Source organism: Branchiostoma belcheri, unplaced genomic scaffold (genome assembly GCF_001625305.1).
Source record: "Branchiostoma belcheri isolate BF01 breed outbred unplaced genomic scaffold, Haploidv18h27 scaffold34, whole genome shotgun sequence".
Lineage (NCBI taxonomy): Eukaryota > Metazoa > Chordata > Leptocardii > Amphioxiformes > Branchiostomatidae > Branchiostoma > Branchiostoma belcheri.
Window position 1 is genome coordinate 610448 of NW_017803954.1, and position 19569 is coordinate 630016.

Sequence of the window (19569 nt, forward strand, 5' to 3'; positions counted from 1 at the left end):
AGTCAAAAAGGGTCCACACTAGGTATTTCCTTTGCTGGTAGACCCACTATTTCAAGAATATAAGATATTAATGAAATTACATTGTAAGTGACAAAATGTCTTTCTGAAGTGTGAGAAATAGAGTAAGTGATGACATTTTAAATTCTTAAATAGAAAATGTTCAGTTTTGGCAGGTCATTTGAAATTGCTCTGCCACAGGCCATATTGTTTGGCAGTTTGACAACTAACCAGCTTGACAAGGATGCTTTGGTCTCCAGGAACATTACGCCACTCTCAGATACACTTAAAAAAGTTTGAGCTATTTCAATTGCTTTTGATTCCGCCATACGACAGGAAGCCCTGGTCAGTCTTTTTTATATCCTCCGTCTTCCTTCACATTTTCTCTTTTCGTTTTGAAGCATTTCACCACTCCTGCTTCACAATTACTGAACAGGTGTGCATCAGAGCTGTGTTACTATGATAGTCTGAGCAATAGTCCTTAACCTTTTGTCTAACCAGCTGGTGTTGTTCCTCCTTGGCACGTAGCCAGGTACAGTCAGTGAGATCCCTGTCAGTCTCTGTGAGTTTTTGACAGGATCTATAAACTGCAACATGAAAGTCTTGGACAACAGTTGCTATCCTTACTAAGAATCTGTGCAGTACTGTGCAGTGTATTGACAGAATGAGTGTCGGACATTGTGATGTTTGCTCATTGTGGGTTGCTTGGACATGTTTTGATATGGCTGACGGTGTCAATGTCCTATCAGGCATGGTTCAAATAAGCCTGAAGCTGTTCTACTTTGGGAAATTATGGGAGTGTCCGAATTTGATCATCATCCAAATGGCTGTTGCAAATATAAGGTTTGGGCCCGCAGCAGCTATTTCTTTGGCCAATTTTGATAGATCATCACACCTTTTGAATTTAACTTTATTGAAAGGGTCGCCTCATTTACATAAATAATGCAAAAATGCCACAATGGCCTTCATTGCGAAGACTTTCAGACTTTGGCAACATGTGTTATTTGGTTAGTCAGTTTGAGATTACTAGATTAAGATCATTAATTGATATAATTTATGCAAATGAGGACCATTTGCATAATCAATGTACTATTTGCATAATCAATGACAAACCTTAAGAATACCGGTAGGTGTGAAGTATGAGGTTCCAGAAGTGATTTATTTCACTGCCACTTTTCAGTAACTTTTGGTCTTTTGGCTTTGTTCATGTACTCTGCACTTATGTGCTGTTGAAGGTGTAAGAAGTGCTAATGATTGCTTGTCTGCCCATCCTCAGCGATCATAGACATCTTCAGCCGTCAAACCTCAGGGATCGCAATTACATCCAATCATCGTCAACATGCTGTAGCTGCGTCCTGACACCGCCAACATCGAGCCAGCAAACCGTGCTCTGGGCACCCCCCGAGGCCTCGCCAAGGGTTCCAAGGAGTCGTCTGTAAGGTTGCCAAAGTCCTGGCAAGACGTGGAAAGTAATATGGTCACGCTGATCACAGAGAAACTACAGAACCACTGTCTGGAAGACAAAGATGTAACATACAATCAGATAGACCATGTGAGTAGTTTGTACTTTTTTTTCTTGGAAATACTGTAATAAAATGTACATAAATGTTTTTGTTAATTTTTGAATGGATAAGTCTAGGCAGTGCACAACGTATCCGGTATTTTTTTCAGGTTCAAAAGTTAAAGATATTGAAATGGGTATCATCATATACGGGAACATGGGTATATCCTTCTAAAATGCTTTGAATGGCAACGATTTTGCAACATAGCCAATGTCAGTAAGAAATATAATTAAGTTGCATTTTGGTACAATCCCCATTATGAATAAATAAATGCTACGTACATGACATGACCAAGAAATTTACTTGTTGTGAGACATAAAAATTTCACAATGGCCATCCCAAAATTTATGGAATCCAATACGGTAACTTCACATGAAAATATATTTTAATGAGCTAAAAATTGAATGAAAATGTAGGTTTGGAGGTTTTCAAAATTTTCTGGGGGAGCATGCAGGACCCCCACAGGAACAGAAGGCAAGTTTTAGCATGCAGCTCACCGGATCTCACATGATCCTCTCTAAAGTAGCTCTTCCACCAGTAATTGGCTGTCTTTACAGGCAGCTAAGCTGTTCACGTTTCATGCCATTGTGGATTTTCTTAGGTTAGGGCGGTTCAATGGGAGAATATTTCTGGCGTCATCATGCACTAACAAGACCCTTAAGTTAAACCATGCATTGTGAGTGATGGCCTGTCATCTAGTTGGATTGCCATGAAAGCAACCCTCTGACTGAACTTGTCAAGTGGATCGAACAATAGGAAACTTAACCTTTGCTTTGGGGTATAAGAAGAACAAAAAGAAAAAATTTTCTCAAAAATTTTGCCATATCTGTGGTCCAATATGTCCACACAACAAGTATTTATTGCAAATCATGAGATTGTGTACTAATATGGAAAACAATATGAATGAATTCTATTCTTAAAATTGACTGCCCAGCTGGGTAAAAACTATAGTTTCAAATTCCTCCTAAACTTCTGATGGAATAGTTGCTATGACAACCTCTCAATACCAGTATGCATTCTTGAATTTCATTAGTATTTGATGCCAATGCTTGATCACAAGCATGAAGTCTGAAGCTATTGCAATTTTCAAGTGTAAGGTGCCAACACAAGAGGGCTATAGGCCTATAGCATAATGGGGATTGTGACATTTTTGTTGTTAGCTGTTTGACCAATGAGACAGTGGCTGCATGCCTGTCAAATCGTTGCATTTTTATGTTCTTATTCCATATTTCTATGTTTTGAAGGGGTCAGTCTATAGCATCTGTCACTCTGGTATAGTTTTGCTGATGTTATACCTATAGTAACGATTTTGCTATAATTTTGATGACAATTACTGAAAATATAAGTTTGACATTGAAAGTTGATTTGTGTTGGTTAGTAACTCATTTGCAAAGTTGAGAACTTATTTCCGTTCTGTGTTGTGTTACAGCGTCCCGCGCACCGGAGCCTGCGAGCCCGTAGCTTCACCATCCCGAAAACGTACCGCTATGGAGGTAAGAAAACCCCTGACGTAGTCTCAGCAAATATACCTTGTTTGCTCAGACTAATTGTGTTGGGTGGGCTCACTTTCATGTAAGAGAGTATAGTGTCATGGTAGTATAGAAGGGGGTGAGGTTACTTTGTCAGACTCAAAGGGAACCTGTTGTTGTTTCCATATGAATGAAGTGTTGCATCAGTGTTTCCTTAGCTACTAAACTTTCGGACTGATCCAAAAGCTTTTAAAATTTCAGAAATACTTATAGCATGTTTTCTGAATGGCAAGCTAAGACCAAATGATTGATTTAACCTCCTTACTAAGACATAAAATGCAAGAATGAAAACATTTAGGAATTCCCTTCTACTAGTTTTAGTTAAAACATGTACTCTTTACTCCCTTTATCAAGAAAAACTATTTAAAACTTCACTTTACTAACTGGGCTCCAGAAAACAATCCATTGAGCTCAGGCTCTAATGTATCCAAGGAGCTAATTTTCCCTGTAACCTACTGGTACTCCCAATCTATTGCTCCAAGTCCAATTATATGAAGGTGTAAGCATTCAATTGTTTGTAACTATCCATTCCTAAGTTTAGCTAATTGCTCATTACCATATCAAATGGCCACTAAACAAATAAGATACACAGGTCCATTCACTTTAATTTCATCTTTGTCTTGACTTGCTTGATAACACTGGCGGTATTCATTTGTGGGTCATTGTTGAGTGAACTTGTTGAATGCCAACAGAGCAAATTTGTTGCTAGTGCATGAAACCATTCAAGTACCCATGTCAGAAAACAGTTGGCCATGCAAGTTGTTTTCTTTCATTAATCTATGACAGGGGCTTATTGATCTCATTGTCAGTAAAAGAAAGTACTTTTCTTGTTCAACTTTCGCCCAATGAAAAAGCAAATACCTCATTAGATAGGGACTGGATAGGTTTGTTTGATCCAAATCTCCCAGGACCTGAGTCTGACTTAACTCCTTGCTCTAAACTGTTTTCTTGCATCCGCACTCAAAACTGGTCCCTCAGTATTCTTCAAGCACAGGTGTTCTTCTGGGTGTTCTTCAAATATCTCACTCCTGTTCCTTGTGAGGGATTTTTGCACCTTTGAAGAGACAGGTGCTGTGATGTTTGTAAGAACGAGAGTGCCTCTTGTCCGAAAAAACAAACCGACAGATCATTGTCACTGTCAACATAGAAGACTAGGATAGTATCTGTTGAAAGACAAAACACATCCTTCAAATCCATCTGTACCAGGTGCAAATAACAGAAACATCATGTTTTCAAAAGGCAGAGTGGTCTTGTGGTCATGTTTGTGTCTTTCAACATTGGCAGAACTCTTTTTATCCTTTGAGGCTCCCAGTGCATTGGCAGGCCACTAAAAAAAATTACTTATTTCTTGGACAAAGTAACTTACAAAGATGATGCATAACAGAATGTTATCTTGGATTCAGATTTTTTAAAACATATGTGTACAAAATGATTGTTGCAGTGGTCAGTGTTTGTTCGGTGTTTAAAGTTTTCTACCTGTTTTACAGAGCACAAGAGGACTGCATTTGTGGAGAAGAATGGCCTAAGGTCGGGGGTGACAGAAGCCATGGCGTATCCCCCGGGGGACCGCATGACGATTCTGACCCGCAGCCGTCACAAGAGCGAAACCTCTGCACCAACCCGCTTCAACTTCCACTGCAATGACTCCAACATATCACAGACGCCGCCCGAACCCCCGCCGCCAAAGAAACGACACTGCCGCTCCCTCTCCATCCCCACGGAACTTTCACAAACAGATTCCAGCTGGAAGCCCAGCGGCTGCAAGCTCTGGACGCCGGTCACGAAACTCAAACAGGGTCAAAACGGGTTGAACAGCACAGCTTCCTTCCGAGGGTCCAACAGCAGTTTGTCGTCATTCCCAGTCCACGCCGGTGGGAGAGCGCCCTTCAGCCCCAGCGAGCAGTTCTCCACCCCGCCCGAGTCGCCCATCCCCCGCCCGGCCTCCGCCAGCAGCGGCTTCTTCGACACCTCGCTCTCCGCCCCGTGGCTCGACAACAGTCCCACCAGACACAAGCGCACTGACAGCTCCGTCTCCGAGGCCGTGTCCGAGGGCTCCGGGTCGCTGTCGTCCGTGGGAAGCAGCCTGACGTCCACGCCAGAGTTGCCGCGGAGACGAGTGGGCCTTCCGCGGGCCCGGTCCCAGCCCTGCGTCTTGCACCACGACCGCAAGGGGGGACTGAAACGCAGGCGAGAGGAGGAGAGACCAACCATCGACTTTGTCAAGATGAAAGAGGTTGGTATTCTTTCTCTGTTGATCATTTTTGCAAACTTCATCAGAATGGAATCTCATTGTAAAGGGATTAAATCTGTCTTGTCATCCAAATGTGACTGACTGCTGTCAAGTAACAGCCTTTCAGCACTTACAGAAAAATATGGAATATTCCAATAGGGTGACCAAAAAATAATAAGTGGTGATTAATGTTATTGTACACAAACTTCTTGTCTGTATTTATTTGAAATTTATTGTGTATATGCATGACTATACACAAGTAGTCACCAACATGTGTGGTGTGGTGTGTGCTATACCTATTTCTACCGTCAGCATTACGTCCTATACAGTATACCTTAATTTTTGTGCTGTTATTGTTCCATGATATGTGCACCTACATTGTATAGAGCAGGGAGTAGCTAAATGTTTTATGATGCAAGATCTTGGCTAACTTTGAACTGCTGCATGTAATACTAGCTGTAGCTATACATGTGTCATGCCACCATACATGACATATATTAATGTCCAGTTCTTTGCAGTTGGCCTGCAGGCATCATAGTTCAAATACTTGACAAAATGCCGTGTTTACTTTCACCTGAGAAACCTGACAGCCTGAAAATGAACGTTGATCTTGCATATACCATGAATGCCTGAGTTGTAATTACTGTCAGAAGGGAGCATGTAGGAACAATAGATAAAATTACAGCCGTCAGAATGTAGCACCATGGTATCGCAATCATGCGGCACGGACGTGTATCATATGGCTGTACCTGCTCTGCTTGGGTTGCGTATGTTACTGACTAGGATAACTAAAGGAGTTATGCATACTTAGGTTTTTAAGATTCTTGTGATCATCTTGTGTTAGACCATGATAGTATAGTCAGCTCTTTAGATAAGTCATATCTATTATCCTGTGGGGCCTGCATGGGGGTCGAGTCTGTGCTTTATGGTAAATTCAGGAGGTCCGCCCACAAAGCACTAAATTCAGGAAGGGAACAGTACGCTTTCCTCAAAATTTCACCATGTGTCGCATGAAAATAAATAGCTTACCCTAGGAATTATTTGAAGTAAAGATGGCCTGCCTCCTCTGTCTTATGAAAATTAACATGCAACCTATGGACAGTATATAGCTAGATAGCTAGGATCTCAGGACCCCCCCCCTCCCGATCTTGTCATGAATAAAATTCTGTGTGGAAGGAAATCAAATTTGTCTCTAGCCTAATGCAGGTTCAGACCCTCATTTTCCCCTGTCAGTTTATGACAGTCTTTTAACCCACCCGCTCCCTCAGTCATACCAACAATGGACAGTTCCTCACCAGGGTCATGGGTCACAGAAACCCATTTACCAATCCCTCGGCAGGTCAAGCTAACACTTGCAATGCATTACCCTCTCCTTTGAAGTTCATCTTGTCTCTGGACACGTGTGAAATTCCCTTGACTGAGTCTTTCTGTTCGGCATCGCCTGCGAGGGATTTCAGAAAGATCGGACATTTACATCACAGAAGGAGTAATCTGTTGGGGCATTCATTAAGGACAGGGGCAGGCTCTGGGGTCAGCCGGGTGCCAGGAGGTCTGCAACAGCCAACATGGAATGGCCGTAAACTATCATAGCATTCATATCTGGCAGGAATTTAGGACACTGGCATGATGGATGCTGAGGGACTTGTCAGTCAAACATGAAGAGAAAAGCTATGCCGGACTTCTGGGGTCTCCACAAAGAATGGATTAATGCAGCACCGTCACAGGACATGTCACTGTTGTACCTATTGTGAAGGCTTACATGTACATTTTCCTGTAATTCTTTGATAGTGGTTTGGCAAGACGTAATTACAGAACCTTCAAGATTCATTGCACCATAATACATGTATGTAAGACCATTGCAGTGACCCATACAATGCTGATGATAATGACATCCCTGCATATACATTGGCCCAGTTGCAAGACCTTAAACATTAGCTATAGTACAGTCAAGTAATGAGAACAATTCCCAGTAAATCTGGCTTTTGTGAATAATAAGGTAGCTTCTAAATACAGTAGATCAATAGCAGCGTAGGTCTAATGTCATCAGGTCTATGGTACCTTACATTCGTGAGTGTGCCTCTTGCTTTCCACTGGACAGCTCTAGAGTGCCAATAGGTCATGATGCGAGGTCAACATAGGGGCAATAAAGGAAGATGGACTCCTGGTCCTATACTAAAGACTGTTCCTATCATTCCCTGTCACAGATGTAGCCTTCCATGTAGATTGAAGCTGGAATGTTCTTTGGCAGTTTGGATTACTTTTGGTCCAAATGGATTGTGTTGTAATATGAGGAAGGTGAGCAGAAAGAGATCTGATGTTGGTCCATATTTTTGTCAAGCATTGGTTAATCCTTCATTTGATAAAATCTTACAGCTAATGAAGGGCAGAAATTATGGCCATTCTATTCATATTGACCATTGAATAGACTCAACTCGTATGAAATCATATAGGAGGACTCTATGCTGACGTGTCAGGAAAAAATATATGGCTGTGGAAAAGCTTGATCCACATACATTTATGTTGTGTATGAATGGTTTTGTCAGACAGCAGAAGCATACATGTAGTCTGAAAGGTAGTGCAACCTAAGCAGAGCTATGTAATGTAAAAAATCCTTAATATCACTGCATGTGATAGGTTGCTTTTTCCTTTAGTTAGCTAAGGAACCTGTCACTTCCTATTTGTGACAGGTGTATGGGTTTAGGGCTGTTTCATGCGTGCAATGACGGACTTGCTAGGAGACTATAAAGGGTTAGAGAGTGATTTCTAAGGAACAAAGGATGGCTGTGTTAACTGCAAACATTTTAGTAAAAATCCTTTAATCCTACGGTAGCCTACTGAAGCTTGATTGAAACATGCTAGCATCACAATGTACATGCCTTGGCAAATCCTTGTGTTGTACCATACATTCTTTGGAAAATACCTTTGAATGACAGACTGCACAACATGTGAAAATTTGCACCTTTGCTAAAATATGTTAATTGGCAGTAACTAATTATAAAGCTGTGTACTATGCCCCTTTCAAATTCATCACCTACAATTTTAGTTTCCACTACCAAATTATAGGTTGCAGGTGAATATTTTGCACCAAGACAATTGTAGAACTTTATTCTATCAAAAGGACAGTTGTATTAGCCTATAGAATTTGTAACGTCCCAGGTAACATACGTCTGTACGTAAAAATGTAGCTGTAAGAATTTTAACTTACAAAGTTATCTAAAATATATGGAATTTACCAGACAGATGTGATGCATTCCGCTAGACGTGTGGACCATAACTGGAAGTTTCATGAGATACTAGTACATTATGAATCAGGTGCATGCAGCATGTAGACTGGTATTAAACACAGTCCATTAGGACTACCTACCTGGTGACAGGTGGTCGTTTTGCCAGTGTAAAATTACTGGAATAATGGGGAAATGACTATCATTGTGCAGTAGTATCCTGATGCTATGGAAAGATAAGTATATGGTTCCTATGTCATAACTGCTATTCGTAACTAGGTCGATTGTTACGATAACTACATCAGGGATGCTGAGTTGACGTCATTAACCAGGGATGGCATTCTGCAAAATTGCTTCCTCTCTATTATTATTGAATATGTGGACCCCATTTGGATGTCTCATTTGTGAATGACCACTGGAAGATGAAATAGAGCACTTCATGTATTCCAGCTACTGCTTCATATAAAGCTTTTGTCTGGTATATCATTCTGCATACCGAGGATACTACCAAGCTAACATTACCTGTACAGGTGCCATTTTCCCTCCTGGACCTAGAGGTTTAATCATGTAATACTTTGATAATGAGAGGGTGTCTACAAATACCTCCTTACAAAATACCCCAAACTATTGAAACTTGCCCCACATAACTCAAATTATCTCTTGCATAACAATATAAAATGTTGTAAATATTGATTTTGACATTCAGTAGTACCGAAATCGCTTTTTGGGCTGTTTTTAGCACCCAGCCTCTAACGAGTGATAAAGATAGCAAGTGAAGCTACTGCATGGTGTGTGAGTTTGTGGGTCAAGAGAAGGTGTGGCATGACATACAAGGGCAGATCAATAGCTTTATCTCTTTGTTTGGACAACACCAACTTTTCAGTGCCAACAGGTGTGAAATCCCCTTTGAACATGCGGCCCTTGTTTGTTCAGGATTCGCCAAGTTTTTTAGGGGCTGCGAATTCTTGTTTATGGGCTGGTCGTTTTATTAACTGCTAAATGGAGAATAGTTATGTGTTTGTATATATAGTCAGGGGAGGGGTCGTTCTGATGTCTAGGGATCCTGGTATGAGGTTGCTACAGGAGTCCACTGGTACAAAAGTCACGACCCCATGAAATTTTTCCTCACTCTAGGACCGTCTATTAACAGGTCTTAAACATTAATGATTTATCGAGTACTTACCACCAGGATGTACATGTAAAAGCAGTGTTTCGTTGTGAAGAAATATAGGACCCTACTTGGTAGCATGGATATTAACAATCTTTGCACAGGTACAATTAGGTCTTGCCATATAGGTATAAGGTACATAGACCATCTGTGTACCTTATACCTATTATACCTGTGCCTGTACCTGTAAAATTCTTTAGGAGCAGGTCAAGACCTAAATATTTGGTGTACCTACATTTGTATACCTGAATATCTGATGTACCTATACCTGGACATTTGTGAACCCAATTTTTTTTATACTAAAGATAGATAAATTATATCTCAAAGATGATAATTTTGAGAATTCAAAACATGAAAAGAACAAAAGCTTGACGTATATACTCATTTGGTTACGTGTATAACTTATAGATGATTGGCCTAATTTGTTTAGGTACAGGTGAACCTTTGTGGCTGTACGTATATATACCTGAAATTTGTTTAAGTACATAGCTCTCATCATCACAGTTCTAAGTACAATGTGTAATCAAACAAAAAACCTCTGTACTTTAGGCTGAAGCTGCATAGATTCAGCTGTATTATTATCATGCAAAATTCTTAGTCAGACTTGAATTCTTCATTTGTGCCTGACTTCATGGATCACAAGTTACCCAGAATGCATGTCTTCGTTGGAAATGTTCAAGAGAGTCTGAAGAGTCTACTGTGGGCGTGACAGCCAGCCAGATGTAAACACAAAGATGTTTTGTGTAGGAATCTACATGCGTCAAATGATGCCATGAATGCTGTCATGCCCTGGGGATTGCACATACATAGGGCGGAGATTCAGCCTACAGTCCAATCTTCCAAACCACAAAATTGGAAGGCATGCACCTATCAAAATATGGCCTGTGGAACTTTAAAAACTTTCATTTTTGCATTGTGGTCTTATTTTCGCAGTTTTCCCTGTGACCTCTCCATAGCAAATTTATCATGCTGCAAATATGTCTTTGTCCTTGTATGACTATTACAAAATGTACACTACAGAATTGTTAAATAAAGCCATCACAAAAGTTTCACAATTTACAGTATCCCTCCTGCTCCATCGTGAAGATTGGGTACCATAACCATGGTAACACCCCCCCCTAGCTAGCCAAACAGAGTCAAAAGGAGCCGAAAGGACCCAACTCAGCAACTGTGCTATGTTCTGTCCTAGATCAAGTTAAAGGCCGGGGTGCTTGTTAATCCAGGAATGTTATGGGCTTGTCTTGATGTTTCTTGTGAAAGCCAACCCTGGGTTTGTAGTAATAATATATGGAAGTTACTGGGGACAGCCACTATTGCTTCTTGTAGAGTACCCAAACAATGAATAATTGGTGTATTTAAAGAGCCTTTTAAGTACAACATGCATATAACTCTTTATTATGATAAAGATTTGTGCAGTATTTACCAATAGATAAATTCAATTTTTCCCCCATCATGATATACAATAAGGATCACCTGAAACAAAACAAGATAGAATGTGTTTATCTGGAAAAGGTTCCAAACAACAGGTACACAGTGTGTGGTGAATGTGTGGTTGCCAAGTTACACCATGCCACTAGATTCATATTTGCACAATTAACTTTAAAGTTCAAGTAGCACATTCAGTTACCTAGACTTCTTCTGAGAGTCATTGACTTCAAAGAAATATTATTGAAGGTTTATTGATGCAACAAAAAATACAGTGACAAGATGGAATTACAAAACAAAGGTCCCAGTTTTCCATATTAATTGAAATGAAAGTGCAGTGATCAGCTAAGGAATATTAGCATGTAGATGATATAGTCAGAGGTGTAAAATCCTTATATAGCATTTAATGAACTTTCAGAAGACTCCTAAGTATTGGACAATGATAAAACGTAATTTGGAGGTGAATGCACACTATGTGGTCTGCTGGATTGTTTAGTCTGGTCGGTACACCTACATGTACATTGTACTCCTGGTGGCCTTGGGACAGATTAATTGTACACAGTTGTGTCCCTCCACCTTTTGGCCTTTGGAAAAGATGTGATTTCTCAACACTAACAGGTTTGGTCATACATTCGAGTACTGAGAAAATAAAGTATGTTTAGATACTGAAGCTTATCAAGATGAAAGAACACCCCCAGTTGCCCCAGATATTAGAGTGTTGCTTTCATGGCAATCCAACTACATGCATCTAAACATGGTTGATGGATGGTACCATCTGGAGGAGTCAAGTCAAGTGAGAAAGTAGAAAAATGGGGTTACTAGTATTTGTAATTGCTGTTCATTTCTAACAGTTTCATGACCCTGTTTTCATGTCAGAGTTAGTCTTGCAAAAGGCTCAAGGTAATGGTTTGTTCACATATGCCACGTCATCATCATAAGATCCCAAACAAAAAGCTGGCTCACAATATAGGTCCTTGTCGGATATTGGTTCTGTCACATCAAAATCTGAATGTCAGTGAATGTGATGGTGCCAGAACTTCTCACAAAGGCACAACCATTGTTATTTGTATGTGTTCAAGGTTCATATGGAAATTGGAGAAATTTATATCTTATGGGGCAGGGGGCAAATCAGTGCCTGCAGGTGTCACCCAATGTAATTGAGTCTGTGAGGCCTGCCCATGTTCTACCACATTCTCCACCCACACACTTTGGTTCCTGACTACTGAGACCTGGGGGAAATTACTGGAACCTTCCTGTGACTGCTGCCCAATCTGCTTCAATTTGCCCACTTCCACTGTGACATTTTGATTCTAGTCATCACAAAACACACAGCTGTTTTCAACAATTACAGTCCTCCTCAATAGAAAATGTGTTTTAATCAATTATGATTGTGCTTGTTATATACTCACCTAAAGCTTATCTCCCAGGAAATTCAGCCCAGGTGATTTCAGAAGGGAGATTATGAGATGAGGAAGGGGGATCAAAGAAAATAAGTCTTGAAAACATATGTCTTACAGGGTCAAAAGGCCACCTGAATGTGATCATTTGTTTTTGTGGAGACTAATAACTAGAGTGTCCTGTTAATGTGGCCAACTCTAACTCCTGCAGACATACAGTACTTGTACAGGTATGTGGCAGGGCTTTGGGGACAGGTCAACAAGAGTTGGGAAGAAAGAGGAAGGAGATGGAACCTGGGAAAGTGTTCTGGATGTACCGTAATGCAGAAATCATCCCAGGATTATCTTCAACGGAGCTGTACCCAGTTAAATATATCTAATCATTCGAAAATAATTAATGTGTCCATTTAACCCTCATTTTTACTCGCTACCCAACAACTTACCCTTTGTGTGTGTTTGTGTGGATGGGAGTGGGTGTGTGCATCCATGTGTGAAAACTGTTAACTGTTTTAGGAAACAACACAAAAAGATGCACAGTCGTTTGAACAAGTTTTGGAAAGGTCGAAACCACAGAGGGCAGGAAAAGAGATGTGACAAGTTCATGTTTCAATAACAACCCATATTTATATACATCGAGATACTTGCTGGTCCACCCCTTGGTAACAATAATATAGCATCTCAGTTCTCTTTCTGGTCATTAGTACATAATTCATTCCATGTGTTGCCAGTTCATGTTCACTTATCCCATTTCCTTCTGTCAGAAATCCCACCCTTCCCATGCCCTGCCATGTAATCACTATGTACACCCTTTTTCTAAACATTACAAAATGCCAAAGGTGGATATCCTAGGGCTCTTCTCATAAGTTATAAGTTGTACTGTAACTGGATGTGGCACTGGTGATGGTGATTCAGGAACAGATATCTTACCTGTCTACTATTTTGAGATAGGAAAATGTTTGCTTGTTGAAAGTAGAATTCAATCGAGGGTTCCAACACATAAAATGGACAAATGAACTGTGTTATACATTGTAAAAGTAAAACATTTGTACTGATATTATACTAGGAGTAGGAAGCGAATAAACCAGGGAGGTGTGGGTCCCTGGTTCCTGTGTATACTTTGTGGTTAACCAAGGGAAGTTCCAAGGCCTCTGGCTTGACATAGCATAGGAGCCAAAGGAAAGGGTTTTACGATAAACTCACAATTGCAGAAATTCTTGCAGGATGGTGTGCTTGCAAAAGATTTATGGTGATATTTTCTGTTTTTTTTTTTCCACAGAAATTGCCTACTGTACATGTACATGTATACATAAATCTTTTCAAAGCTCACTTTTCAACGTAATACATGTTTGAATGCCTGCATTCAACATTCTAACAAATACAGTTTTGCAATCTGTGCCTGCTCTTTCTAATTGTTGAGTGGGTGGTCACACCTACATGTACATTGTTGGACTGTGCCACTTTTTCTGGAATGTCGATATTGTCTAACTGTCCGAAGGAATTACTTCTTGTCACCAAGGGGAACAATAGAATCTTAAGTCTGGCAAACTAAGAATACCTGCTGGTCAATGCGCATTTCTCATGCTCCTGTCTTGTCTTATTTACCTGTACACATTCCAGGATGGACTTGCGTGAGAAAATGCTTTCAAGGAGTATATGTCCTTTATAAGCCTTAAGAATCCTTGTCTAAGACCGTGCCGTTAGGGTCCTTACTCCGGGCAGGTGTCTCTTTGGCCATTCATGACCATTAAGAAGGTGTACTTGACTTATCCCTAGCTTGTCTTTGTTCTCTCCACGTGTCAAGTCTCTTTTGTCTCGTCTAAGTGGCCTTAGAGTCCAAGTGGCCTTGAAGATGGAGCAAAGACCCACGCCTAAAGTAGAAGCGCTCCAGTCCAAGAGTGCAAATCTCATTCAGGCATGCATACCGGTAATTCCTCCTTGTTATACGGCTGTATCTGTAGTTTAATAGGAAGCTGCTAGAGGGACCAGCATATCTTGCAAAGATGAGGAATTCTTGAAGAGGTCCCTAGGTCAGGATCAAGACAATAGACATTGTGTGACATCTTTCTCATTCAATGAGCCGAAAACTTGTTTATGTGAAGTGCAATGTTTGCATCGGGTTGCCTTGGGGATTTGTCTACTGTTGGAAATTGGCCTTGTGACAGGTGTTTTTGAGATTTTCAAGTACATTTTTTGGGCAGGGGAACTCTGTAAAATTACACTGTGTGTCTACCAGCTGCTTCTTCTGTTGGAAATTTAGTGTCAAAACTATGCTGTCCCTTGTTTTCTGTATTTTTTGTCACATCCCATAACTGATGAACTTGGTTACCTTTTAAAACAGACGGATTCCAGATGTGTCTGAAATTGATATGCATGCTGTATTTAGAACGTTCAAGTACAGGACTCCCCGGCAGGCATATCTATACACGTACATACACCAGTTTGACAGATCCTGCCAAGAACTCAGCATTCTTGCAGTAAACCAACTGTTAAAGATAGCCATGTACATGCTAATGCAGATGGGCTAGAAAGCCATGTGCCTGAGTAATGGGTGTTGAGGGCCCATGAGGTCAGGGTCAACTTCCTGGCAAGCATGTAACACTAACAGACGTTGTGTATATGTGTCAGGGGGAGCTGGCCTCAGGAGGATATGCCTTCCTACTACTGGATAAGGCTTATACTGTGCTCTTCCAAGAAAAACAAAGGAGAGTAAGATGGAAATTAAAACAAATTTCAAGTATTCAGAACCCTGTGATTCCCTTTCCTCTGACCCTCTCTCTGTAGTGCAAGATATATATATATATATAAATGATAGTTTAGATACATGTATCATAGTGATATGATATAATCCTGGACCAAAACAACAGCATTCAGTGTTCAGCATTCATTTATGCACTGAAGGCAATATATACTGTCAGTAATTCTTCTTGTGGAAAGATATTAGAGCATCTTGCCTGATATTACTGGCAAACTTTTGGCTTTGCCTGAGGGAAACAAGGCCTGACATTGCAGTTATCAACCAAATGTGCCAATGAGTTAAACTGTGGGAACATGTCCTTGAACATGAGTCTGCATATAACAGCCTCATTTTGTCATTTATGTCATACAAAGATAGGTAGATTTGACCTCCAAAACAGACATCTACATGTACATGTATTCCTGTCCTCAAAAGTGTTAGTCTTGCCAACTCAAAACTAATTTAGTCAAAAGGCCATGCTAAGCCAGCCATTACAGTTAAATGAATTAAATGTTGACCTGTTTTAAGTTTAGGTATATGAACCTTTCTGATTTGATAATCAATTTAAACCTCAAGGCCACTCGGCAATTAATCTCCAGGTCTGTTTCAGGAAATGAAGTTGTCACATTGACCCAAGGTCGTGATATTGAAATTCATAACGATATTGGGCTCTGACTTTGTTAGGGGACGGCCTGTGATCTATCAAACATATTAATGAGATTTATACTGAAAATTACATGCACGACCCTCATACGTGTACTTGTAATTTGCACTTATAAGGGCTGTACTGAAGCATGTAGTTGAAAATTGTATTTGGTGATACGAAAGTTGATTGTATATGTTATTGAGGCTGGCATATAGAGGCAATTTTCAGGTAAGCTGTGCAGAATTTAAGTTGCAGAAGTAAGGATTCATTTGACTGTTGGATGTGATGAATTAGGTTACAAAAATCTAATGACTTGTTTTACAAAATTTTTTTTGGCACTACATATATGGGAAAATGTCAAATAGGTTTCATGGATGACAATTCTGTACAGGCATGGATTTTAGCTTACTGTATTTCCGCCCCTGAAAACGAATCCTCACTTTTCTCAGTAGATGGGTAATGATTGGCATCAATACTTACTCCCCAGTAATGAGCTGCTGAAAATCATGCTGCTGCTACAGTACTAATACAGAAGAAAATGTTAGCAAAATTACATAATTTATGTATTGTTTTGGGTGGCTGAGCTGTGGGTTTGTGTGCCTGATTGCCCAGACAGAGTAGGTTGACAGCACATGGGAAGAGTGATAGGCAGAATGACAGGAGGTCAAAGGTCTCAGCATCTGGCATTAACCAGCAGGAATTAGTCCAAGACATGGAATTCAGGAAGCCAATTGCATACTACATGGAAGTCTGACATCCCTTGTTTCTTGTTATGATTATGTTCCAACTGTAAAAACTATATATAGAGGACATGGTCATCAGTAAAATCAATGAACAGACCCAGTGTAGCTTTTGCCCTTGGTGGTTACCTGTTTTTCCAAGAGGCAATATATTTATAACTCTCGAGCTTCTTTCCAACAGCTTCCTGTAAAACCAATAAAATCCATGGGACAATCCCCTGTAGGGAGAAGGGGTTATCGTGGTCCATCCATACTGACAGTGTACCTAATCTGATAAGATGACTTAAAGAGGATTTAGCTGTAGTTTGCCGTTCATATCGGCAGAGCTGCTTATGGACCAGGCCTAGCTAAGCTACAGAACAGATGTCCTCATATAAACCCATTCCATCGACCTTCTAGAGAATGGTTTGAACCTAAGGAAAAAGTCCCCAGTGTATGATTATTGTCCTAATTGGTGCATTTGGGCATATGTAGACCAGACAATTGTCTCCATGGCAACAGCACATCTAAGGCAGGTGGAGCTCCTTTTTGTGTGATCTTGTTACATGAACATCAATGGCTGGATGATGGATGAAGCCATGGGGAATACAGCAACTCAGGGATGTTCCATCTAAAATGTTCATTTGAGAAGAAGAGAAGGTCTTACTGAGGAGGAAGGAACCTATCTGAAGCTTAAGAATGATAAAATGATAGCTGTTCTTGGCTTTACAATAAAACGTAGATAATAAGGTTATGCAACATGAGGCCACACCAATTTAATTTGTTGGTTCTCGGATTCGCCTCTTGTTTTTTTTCTGATTTGCAAAAAAAAAAATTGATTCTGGTCCTGAATCAACTGAAAAATGCTCATGTTTTGCCCCCCAACAGTTGAGGAAAGTCCTTTTCTTCCTAGTTGTTACAGTTTTCCCATCTATCATTTCAGTGGTTTGAAAAATTCAATGTTTAAATTTTAACCCAGCCTTTTGTGTTGACTTCATGGCTCATTTTGTAGCATTTAAGCCTATAATAGGATGCCTAGACCTGTTTTTATTTTTATTTTTTTCGCCCTGTCGCTTCATATTTTTTCTGAAAAAATCCGAGAACCAACAAATTAAATTGGTGTGGCCTAACTTTAGAAATTCAAATCAATTTGGAAAAATGGTTTAATCTGGAGCAAAATAAATACATACATGTAGTTGTGACAAAACTCCCAATGACATACACCCACAAATGTCAAAGTCATGTGGCATTCATGTAGATCAAAGTGTCTGACTGGAAAATGTCAACGGGAGGAACCAAATTACTTCAACAAAGCAATTGAGGGATTTGCCATGGTAACAAACAGTGTGGCTGGCTTGTCAAGGACCTGGTGATTCATTACAACAGTCTTAAGTGTCTGTGGCAACTGCCATATCATAGCAGATATAAATACCCCCATGGGGTATATGACGGAACACCATCATATAAGGAGCCTCTATGATTTTGCATGGAAGTAAAATGGTTTTATGGAGCTTTATTGCTGGGATGCAAAAGGAGCTACAGCAACTCAACCTTTAACTTCCTATGAGAGTATGACCATCTTTAACTTTCGTGCATTCCTGTAATTGGGAGAGGCTGTCGTCATCATTGTACATTAGGGGTGGGTACCGGTATAGAAAATTCAGGTCCAGGTCCGGATCAGGCTCAGAGGATCAGGTCCAGGTCCGGACCTGAACCGGACCTGATTATTGTACAGTAGTATAGTATATCATATTTTGGCAAGCGAGACACAATTTCTTCGTGTACACGACACGGCCTTGCATGAGGCCGCTTTTCCCGATGAATAATACGGCTGAAATGCCAGCACATCCACAAATAATTTGATCAAATACTTAATTGCTGCGATCTAAAATGTTACAGGGTTCTCTTAGCGGGGGTTGTTTATTGTTTTGATTGGTAAAACGCAGGGTAAAATACGCTAAAAATTTAGCCACGCCGCGGTCCACACTTCCGGGTTAAGTGACGACAAAATCACGTCGAAAACGCTAAAAATCCGCATAGAAGCATATATTTTCCCCAAAGATTCTTGAAACTATGCATTTCTTCACTAGAATATCTATGTGTGGTTGTGGAAAATAGAATTTTAGCGCCGATATCGAACAAAAAAAAGTTGTTTACACGCGCGTCGGCTCGCTCAAGTCTGCCGCCTACGCTGCCAGCAGCGGGCGCAACAACCAATCAGAGATGCGAAATGCCGACACGTGACGCGGGATTGCGTCACAGTCTAAACAATATGGGGGAGGGCTCACCGTGCACGAAATGTTTTTGCGTCAATATTCAGCGCCGTGTTTCAAGAGAAATACCGGGAAACATTTTTTTTCTCGTTTTTGAACGCATAAACATGGATTTAGGCTGATCTAGTATGATTCAGGGTTATTTTTTTTACCTGCCATGGCCAGATTATCTAAAGATGTGTGTGTTGTGTGTACAATCTACAGAAATGTACATCAGGTCCGGTCATCCGGTTTTCACGTTTCGGTTTTTTGGACTCGGTTCTTGAATGTTGTTCCGGTCCAAACCGGTCCGACTGAACCGGTACCCACCCCTATTGTACATGTACCATGTGATGCTTCCAGTTCAGGGCTTGAATGCCTTCCTGGTTTAACTTGAATGTAGCTTCATACAAATAATTGATGGGCCAAGGCTGTGAGATAAATGAATGTAAATGTCATTTTGTCCTTTCCTCTTCCTTCATGGGTCATACCGTTTCATTCCGCTGCTGTCCTCAGCCGAACCCGTCCCAATGGCAGGAGTTGTTAATTTTGTGGGTGTTGTTTACAGCTTCCAAATTATTATGTCTGATGGCTGGATGGGTTTGCAAAGTGATTGCTAATAATGTTGGCGCTCTGCCAGGTCAGCCTCTGCTCTTCTATTTTCATGACCGGTTGGTGCAGTAACTGTT

General features: G+C 40.5%; 1 protein-coding gene across 2 annotated transcripts in view; it reads left to right on the forward strand.

Moving 5' to 3' along the window:
* The first annotated feature begins 1273 nt into the window (after positions 1-1273).
* LOC109475609 (protein FAM53A-like) overlaps positions 1274-19569 on the forward strand; it is an 85213-nt gene continuing 66917 nt past the window's right edge. For both annotated transcript variants that reach the window (XM_019776321.1, XM_019776322.1), the window contains exons 1-3: positions 1274-1549; positions 2989-3052; positions 4576-5321. In XM_019776321.1, coding sequence (XP_019631880.1) covers positions 1472-1549; positions 2989-3052; positions 4576-5321 — 888 coding nt within the window. In that variant the 5' untranslated portion in view covers positions 1274-1471. The remainder of the gene's footprint in view (positions 1550-2988; positions 3053-4575; positions 5322-19569) is intronic.